This window comes from Saimiri boliviensis, chromosome 13 (genome assembly GCF_048565385.1).
Source record: "Saimiri boliviensis isolate mSaiBol1 chromosome 13, mSaiBol1.pri, whole genome shotgun sequence".
NCBI lineage: Eukaryota > Metazoa > Chordata > Mammalia > Primates > Cebidae > Saimiri > Saimiri boliviensis.
Window position 1 is genome coordinate 93,365,434 of NC_133461.1, and position 9,673 is coordinate 93,375,106.

Genomic DNA, 9,673 nt, shown 5'->3' on the forward strand with positions numbered 1-9,673 from the left:
TCTTCCCTACCTGTTGAACTTCTGGTTCTAACTTCTAAGATTCAGTTCAAATATTTTCTTTCTCACGAAGTCTTCATCTATCTTCCATATGAAAACAGTCATACCCTCATCTGTACTTCCGCAGCATTTGTACACATGCTTGTCACCATGTTTATGACACTGTATTATATCCATTTGTTTGTGTCCCTTGTCAATACCAGACTCTGTGCTCCCTGAGGTGAGGACAGCCCCCAACACTGAGGTCACTGCCTGAGACAATGAAGGAATGAGATAGTTTTAGGGAGAGTTGCCCAAGCTTAGCAGCAAAAGGAGAATCTTCTCCTAAACTTATCAAAAAAAGTCCATACAGATTTATGATTCTTTTGTTACTCGTTCAACATAGCAAGTATGTTTATCTCCTTTCCTCTAGAGAACCAATGCAGTGAAAGTAAAATAATTATTTTAAAAAAGTATAAATCCACAATAAAAGGAAGTGGAGTAGGGAAGGAAACTCTCAGAACTATAGCTTGAACTCAGAAAATGTATCTGTTGCAAAGATGTGTAAGAATGGAGGTCTCACATCTTGTTTTAGCTTTTGACAACACAGGGAATCTATAAAGTAGGTTGACATTACTTGTGATTCAAACATTAGTTGTCAATTTTGCCTTACTGCAGTGTAAGTTTCTCATATATGTGTGGCTTTGTCTTGTAATTTTGGGTTGAATTCACTAAGAAACAATATCAAGGCCCAGCACAGCGGCTCACACTTGTAATTCCAGCATTTTGGGAGGCCAAGGTGGGCAGATCACAAGGTCAGGAGATCAAGACCATCTTGGCTAACATGGTGAAACCCCATACCTACTAAAAATACAAAAAAATAGCCAGGTGTGGTGGCTCATGCTTGTAGTCACAGCTACTCAGGAGGCCGAGGCAGGAGAATCCCTTGAACTTGGGAGGAGGAGTGAGCCAAATTCGAGCCACTGCACTCCAGGCTGGGTGACAGAGTGAGACTCCATCTCAAAAAGACAAAAAACACAAAACACAAAAAACAACAACAAAAAAATTAAGTCTGTAGCAAAAGCTGATTTCCAAAGTAATTCATGTTCAATAATAGTGGATGGGGGCAGTACTTGTTTAGAAAAATTTCACTGTCAACTGTGAACTCAAGGACTGCAAAACTGTACAGCTACTAAGTTATCTAATGGCTCTGTCACAAGAGACATCAGGATACCCAACCTCTATTTCTGACAAAAATTCACAAATCCCCAAGAACAAATGAGGCTCATGGTTTACATTGCTGGTTCAATAACACCCGTGAGATTCCAATATTTTCCACAAAGTATCTAAAAAGGAATACTATAATAAATAACCATAAGCCTTCAGCACCTTGGATGTTCATAAGTTTTGTGAATTTGCTCAACTCAGCCTTTTTTTTCTCACAAATATTTTTACCACCGTCAGTTTTTATGCATCTTAGCAGATTCCATTTCAGGTTATACTGAATCATTATTTTCTCAACTTCTTTGAAAACATCCTCGTCTACACTTGTTTTACACAGATGATTCATAGAGGCTAATCCTTCAGTCACTTCAAACTTGGCATTGATCATCTAATAAATATCAACAGCTGATCTGTATTGGTAATGTTGCAAATCAAGAAAAATCACTCAAAATCACATGCTTTGTTCTTTGATAGTGATGTTGTTCCCCAAATCCAGGACAACGTTTCTCTTTTAAAGACATGGAAAAGAATTTCATTTGCCCGCAATACTTACTTCTGCCGCTGCAATCGTACAACGTAGTTAACCCGCCACTGATAATGGCTCTCCTTATATTGCTAATAAATGAGCTACTTAGAGACTTATTTTGGTTGCAGCTTCATTTTATTTTTGAAAATTTGTAAATAAATTCTGCTGTGATGAGATACTCTGCTTTATATTTTCTTGTTTATCTGACCATTATTTTCTTGTGAGTTGGGAATACTGTGATGAGTACGTAACCTGAGTGCTTAATTTTATGATCATGCTGTGGACCCATGACCCTGCTCCATTAGTGACTTGCAGAAAGTTACACAGCTGGTGACAAAATCAGAGTCTATGGCTTCCCCTGCTCTACCAAACAGCTTCCCACAGAGATAATAAAACCAATGCCTCGATTTAATTCCAAACAGAATAATCTGCACTTAGTTTGGGGCTTCTGATGATCACTAGAATCAACTCGGCAAATCAGTTGAAATGTAATGACTCCTATCCCTTTCAAATAATCATATTTGCATGCCCTGGGTTCCAAGGCCAAAATGAACATCCAATTACAGGCACATTTCTTACTAAACAACTGTGAGGAAAGTTGAAAATGCTCTGTCTAGTATTAGGAGTGAATTTGACCTGCCCCAGAGGTAAGAGGCAAAGAGTAAGCCGGCAACAATGCACGTGGGAGTCTGAGGCTGATAACCACCCTCGGTTGCAATAAACAAACACGAAGTCGGCGTAGGATCTGGCTGCAAGAAAACAGAATAAATGTGAGTGAAAATAAGAAAGGTAGCAGCTATGAGGCCACAGTATTTAGGGGCTCGCATGGCATTAACGCCTGAGTCATTTATGCAAAAGGGTTCATTTGGGGGATGGGGTGGAAAAAGAACTACTTCGTCACCCTCAAAAAAGAATTCTACAGGCAGACACAGCTTCAAAACTCACAAATAGCCCTAAAACAGAATTATAATCAACTTATTCAATGTTACTTAAAGTTTCTTACTATCTCCCAAGTTTAACTATACATAGTTTTGTTTGTTTTGTTTGTTTGTTTGTTTGTTTTTTGAGACATAGTCTTGCTCGGTCACCCAGGCTGGAGTTCAGTGGTATGATTTTGGCTCACCAAAACCTCTGCCTCCCGGGTTCAAGTGATTCTCCTGCTTCAACTCCCAAGGAGCTGGGATTACAGGCGCATGCCACCACACTTGGCTATTTTTTGTATTTTTAGTAGAGACAGTGTTTCACCATGTTGGCCAGGATGGTCTCAATATCTTGACCTTGTGATCTGCCTGCCTCGGCATCCCAAAGTGCTGGGATTACAGGTGTGAGCCACCACACCCGGTCAAGTATACATAGTTTTAATAACACACAACTCTACTGAGGTAAGTAAAAATTTAAATAGATGACAGGAAGAGATATTAAGTAGTCTGGATGGTATACTGTGTTACACCCTCCCACAGGAAACAAAATTCAACTTAGAATCAACTCTAACTCTTTCCCCCCAGTACCTGTCTTTCTCTTTCCCTCTCTCTTGTTCCCCTTCTCTACCTTTCTCGCTGTCCCCCAGTTGTCTCCTAAGAGTGGAGAGAAGTGGTAAAAATCCGATGTTTCAATGCATTTGAAACTCTCTGGGGTGGGCATGGTGGCTCATGCCTGTAATTCCAGCACTTTGGGAGGCCAAGGCGGGTTGATCACCTGAGGTCAGGAGTTCAAGACCAGACTTACCTACAAGGTGAAATCCCATCACTACTAAAAGTACAAAAATTAGCTGGGTGTGGTAGTGCATGTCTGTAATCCTAGCTACTCAGGAGGCTGAGATAGGAGAATCGCTTGAACCCCGGAGGTGGAGGTTGCAACGAGCCAAGATCGCGCTACTGCACTCCAGCCTGGGACACAAAGTGAGGCTCCATTTCAAAAAAACAAAAAACAAAAAACAAAGGCTGTGCCCGGTGGCTCACACCTGTAATCCCAGAACTCTGGGATGCCAAGGTGGGTGGATAACCTGAGGTTGGGAGTTCGAGATCAGTGTGACCAACATGGAGAAACCCTATCTCTATTAAAAAGTACAAAATTAGTTGGGCATGGTGGCACATGCCTGTAATCCCAGCTACTCACGAGGCTGACGCAGAATTGCGGTGAGCCACGGTTGTGCCATTGCACTCCAGCCTAGGCCACAAACGTGGAAACTCCATCTCGAAAAAGAAAAGAAAAGAAAAATACCAAAAACCTCTCTGGAAAATGTTTTTAAAATAACGCCTGGGTCAGCAAGTTCTCTAATTTTTCTGGTTATTTGACAGAAACTTAAGCCTCTCTGTCCTCCCCATTCATTAAGAGAAACTAATTACAGAGCTACTGAACACAACATTCTAAAGAAAACAAAAATATAAAGAGAAAATTATTTCATTAAGGTCTCAATGATGCTCCATACCCCTAAAAATGACATAATTTGCACAGCTCATTAAAATATTTGAGCCTTGCAGAATTAGAAGACCCTCAATGAAATGTATGCTTCTAATAACGCAGTATAAAAGTTCAGAAAGCCATTGTATGCTTGTATTCAAATACTCAGACAATGAAAGATAATATAAAGTATATAGCTCATGTCAGTTTTCATACCCATCAGAAGCCGAACAACTCTAGCAAGACATTTAATTCAATTCTTGAATTCATCAACAACTATTTTCCAGGTAAGATGTTACCTATAATGTCCTCATATTTATAACTCAGCAGAAACACTGAATATGAAGAGGCATGCTTCTTATGTGTATAACAATTCACATGACCATGTGAATGTCTTCACTTGTCTTCTGGGCTCTGATGGGATGGCCTCCTATTACACTACTGATATTTAGGTCAAAGGAATGTGAATAAACCCTCCATGAGAGGAAGGACCTCATCTATCTCATTGGCTGATACATTCCCAGCCTTTAGAAGAGTCCGGCATACAGCAGGCATGCAGTATTTGTTGAATAAGTAAACGGATTATACTTGTGTGTTCCTTCTTTGGAAGTAGGAGGGAAAAGCAGATGCAGTGCAATAAATTCCAAGGCCAGATAGGGACTGAGATTTCCAGCAACTGTGTGAAAATCATTGCTAAAGCTGATTCAATAGCTAATGTCAACAATGTTGTAACTCATATGAGAAGCTGATGCATAAAAACAACTTTACTTTGGCAAGTAATTACTATTCCATTATATTTCATCTTCACACATTTTGTGAAGTGGCTCAGATCTTTTACCCAGAGCAGCCATCTCTCTTTTATAGTCCTTTCCTGCAGATCACCCTCAGCCTACTGCAAGCTATTTTTTGCCAACACTGCTCTGGCTGAGGTGACCAATGTCCTCTAGTTACTCAACATCATAACACTATTGACAACTCAGTAATATTCAACATAGTTAATCTGTTACAGTCTCTTCCCTGAGCTTCCTGTCACACACTTATTCTCCTGGTTTTTTGTTTTCTTTTCTTTTTTTTTTTTTTTTTGAGACAAAGTTTCACTCGTTGCCCAGGCTGCAGTAAAGTGGCACGATCTCGGCTCACTGCAACCTCTGTCTCCCAGGTTCAAGCGATGTTCCCATCTCAGCATCCAGAGCAGCTAGGACTACAGGCATGCATCACTATGCCCAGCTAATTTTTGTATTTTTGGTAGAGACGGGGTTCCCCCATATTGGTCAGGCTAGTCTCAAACTCCTGACCTCAGGTGATCTTCCCGTCTCAGCCTCCCAAAGTGCTGGGATTACAGGCATGAGCCACCAAGCCCAGCCTCTCCTGTTTTAATTTTCGCAGTTTCTCCTCTTCCTGACTCATACATGTGCAAATTACTTAGCCTTTGTGTACTTCTTTTCTTCTCTTTCTCTATCCTCTTTCTAGGTGATTTCGTCTGCTCCAGGGGTTTCAAATAATATCATAATGCCAATGACTCTCGATGTCTCTGAGTGACAGTCCAAGTGGTCTGCTGGATGTCTTTCTGCCATGTGAAATTTAACACATACCCCGAATGAAAACGATCCTCATTCTTTAGCCCCCAAGCTTTCCCCTCCCCATGTTCCCTGACAGTGATGCCACTATTTGCCCAGCGAAGCAGTTCGGAAATGAGCAGGACACACACACCTCACTCCCTCATCCGCACCCAATCCTTCCTTCTGCTCATTTACCCTCTAGAACGTCTACTTCTATCCCTCATCCCTGTGCCACCATCCTTCAATGCACCCTGTCTTCTTTTCTGGACTAGTCTCCTCAGATCTACTCTTGCTGCCCTCCAGTCCAGACTCATCTTTTTAAAGTGAAAATGTTATCCTGTCTAAAACCATCTAACGGCCTCCCAGTGATGGTTACAGATCCTCCCATCTTAATAAGAATTCAGAGATTTTTACATTAAATCTCTGAATCCTTGTAAGAGTCTATAGAACCCTTGATGATGTCATCTGGAGCTATCTCTCCAGACATTTCTCGTGCCACTGCCTCATCATCATCTCCTTTTTTTTTTTTGAGAGGGAGTCTTCCTCTATCATATTCTTAAAAATAAACTAATGGTAGAGGTGGATGTGTTATGTGCATGGGATTTGTTTTGTTTTAACATCTTCATTTGGCCGAATACAACTTTGGACCCTCCTGTGACAAAGTTTAAGAACTCCAGGCTGGAGTACAGTGGTGTGATTTTGGCTTGGTGCAACCTCCACCTCCAAGGTTCAAGTGATTCTCCTGCCTCTGCCTCCTGAGTAGCTGGGATTACAGACGCGAGCCAACACACCTGGCTAATTTTTGTACTTTTAGTAGGGACAGGGTTTCACCATGTCTGCTCTCGAACTCCTGACCTCATGATCCTCCTGTCTTGGCCTCCCAAAGTGTTAGGATTACAGGCATGAGCCACTGCACCTGACCACCATCATCTCTTAAGAGGCTCCTAAAAAATTCAGTGATGAAGAATAACTCAGGAGGACCTTAACATACGAGTACTGTGAAAAACCTCAAAAACAAACAAAAAAAATCCTTACAGATGTTCCAAATCAAATGACCTTTGTTTGCAATTTAAGCCAGTCCTCATTATTCATATTTATCAAAAGTAGTTCTGAAATATCTTTTGTTACCATGAGGGTATAGTTTATTATATAATGACTCCAATTGAAAAACTGCATATTCTTCTCAGACAATGAAGTCATTGAACTTTTGTAAGGTTCTAAAGGTCCTTCAGCCCATGGATCCCAGGATTTTCCAGGCCAGTAAAAAAAATTAATGAGGCTTTGTCACAGGAGGGTCCAAACTTTTATTCGTCCAAATGAAGATGTTAAAACAAATCCCATGCATATAACACATTCACCTCTGCCATTAGTTTATTTTTAAGAACATGTTAGCAACAATGAAAACTGGAAGTCCATATAATCAGAATAAAGATTAATATTATAAATAATTTTAGTTTTGCATCCTTATTTTTCTCATTGAAAATTTGTGAAAACAGCTTCTCAAACTGACACCAGTGACCACACTAGACTTCGATAACTGCTGTTCTAGACAAGAACTATTATATCCATGAAAGGTTATTGATTCTTCTGAAAATAGCTATTAAAATACTTTTGCTAGAATAAATAAAGCTATTGAGAAAGAAGAAAAAACAGCCTCCAACAACCAAAACTGCTCTGACTTCCACAGCTACACCTCAATATTATTACAAGCTGATCTGACACTCATGGCCAGGTAAGCTCTGTTTTCCTCCTGGACATAAACAATCTCACTGATACCTAACTCAGATAAGATTAATCTGAAATGTGATGCAATGAGACAAATTAATGCCACTTGAGGATTTTGTCCAAGCACAGACAAAAACAAGGACACTGCAACTCACAAAGCACCAAACATCCCCTTCTCTTGCTAAACAGAATGATTGTTGTTTCTTTACTTAATCACAGAATTCCCCCCACTTTCTAAAAGTATTCTATCTACAGCAAAGCCTGGTTCCTTAGTCTTACCCCACATCATGCAACCTAAGTTCAAATTCTGTAATGGATTTTTTTCCTACAACCTACGGTCGCTCATGGTGTGTGTTTTACTTTGCCTCAAAGAACACTAAACCCAATTTGTTCAACTCCTGGTGTGTTCCTGGTGGTCTTTGAATAAAGGGCCCTGATAGTATTAAAATATCAAATTCTTAGGCCGGGCGCGGTTGCTGAAGCTTGTAATCCCAGCACTTTGGGAGGCCGAGGCGGGTGGATCACAAGGTCGAGAGATCGAGACCATCCTGGTCAACATGGTGAAACCCCGTCTCTTCTGTAAATACAAAAAAAATTAGCTGGGCATGGTGGCACGTGCCTGTCATCCCAGCTACTCAGGAGGCTGAGGCAGGAGAATTGCCTGAACCCAGGAGGCGGAGGTTGCGGTGAGCCGAGATCGCGCCATTGCACTCCAGCCTGGGTAACAAGAGCGAAACTCTGTCTCAAAAAAAAAAATAAAATAAAATAAAATAAAAATAAAATATCAAATTCTTTCAAAATTCCCCTAATACCAACTACCCTGAAGCAAATTAATTCCCTACCCACAGTAAAGCAATTTTATTTGATGGTCTTTCAATCATGTCCACATGTATGTACTGTGTATTTTCCCGTTACAGGAAAAACTGTATATACTATTCTGGATTCTACTTTTATTTACTGAACACTTTATCTGTTTTAATGGCTGAGTCATATCCCACCATGATTTGAAAGAATTTCTCCTTACAGGTATAAAAGAAGAGAATGCACATCTTGCTTCCACTTTCTACGTCCTACCTAAGCTATTCAAGACCATCTTCATCTAGTCTCAGGCCAGATGCGCCGGGTTCCTACTTATCCGATCTGTTGGCAAAGACAAACGCTTTATAACGAAATGAATTATGAAAGAGCGCTCAGGCATGCTTCAGTAAACAACAATGTGACCTCTGGCTAAAGATTTTCTCACTCTAGGTCTACTTCCTCTTCTGTAAAACGAAAGAGTCACGTTCTTCCCTCACTGTCTCTTACAGTTAGGAAGTCCGTGGCCCTGTGACTTGCTTGCGGGAAAAAGCCACGGGGCAGGCGATCCCATGACTTGGGTGCAAGAGGCCACGGGGGGGCCTCAGGGGCCTGCTCTCAGCGGCTTGCACCGCCCAGACTTGGGACCAATCAGCTTCTCCCAGTGCCTCGAAGGATCCGGTGCTGAGCTCAACTCCTTGGAGAGAAAGCACCTGGCCATCAAGCAGTCCGTCGCTGGACTGAGTAATGCACACAGGTCGACCGGAACACTTTATTTAAACAGTTCAAAATGCAAGAGCCTGGAACCGGTGGTTCAAGCACACTCCCTCAAATCTGAGGATGTGCGAATCACAGCCAGGTATCCTGCAGAGATTAGGATTTCTTTTAAAGGTGTTCTAGTTCCAGGTAGCACGGAATCAACCGACGACGGGGTTCGCCAGCCCGCTTTGTACCCACGCCCCTGTGCACAAACCAGAGACCCCCGTAAAGAGGCTGCCCGGGACCAGGTGTTCCGCGTCCGCGCCCGCCCCGCCGCACCTGCGCCTGCACCTGCACGCCCGTCTCCGTGCCCCGGCTCAAGCTCACTCACCGGCGGCGCGTGCTGCGCCACGGCACAGCTGACTGCGGCCGCCAGAAGGACGAAGGCGACGAGACTCCGGCCCAGCATCGCTCCAGCAGCCAACGCCACTCTCCGGCTACCCGCAGAGGGAACAAGAAGAGTCGCCAGGGCCGGGCGCAGGCCACACCCACCCCGCCGCGTGACCCGCGACCGCACCATTCCAGGCGGTGGCGTGGGGGGGGCGCTCGAAGGAGGCGGGACTGGGAAGAAGGACGGGGCTTTTCAATGCAGGGAAAAGGGCGGCGGACAGACAGCGAGCCTTGCAGGCTGGGAATGGACCCGCAGAAGGAGAGTCGCGCTCGCTTCTGGCGCGCGGCCTGATCTATCCCTTCCCCTCGACCACCGCGG

General features: G+C 42.8%; 1 protein-coding gene across 1 annotated transcript in view; it reads right to left on the reverse strand.

Annotated features, from left to right (window-relative positions):
* The window catches only part of ASAH1 (N-acylsphingosine amidohydrolase 1), a 30,901-nt gene extending 21,451 nt beyond the window's left edge, over positions 1–9,450 (reverse strand). Inside the window, exon 1 of the mRNA XM_003935568.4 lies at positions 9,296–9,450. Within this exon, the coding sequence (XP_003935617.2) occupies positions 9,296–9,373 (78 nt within the window). The 5' untranslated portion in view covers positions 9,374–9,450. The remainder of the gene's footprint in view (positions 1–9,295) is intronic.
* Between the last annotated feature and the right edge of the window lie 223 nt (positions 9,451–9,673).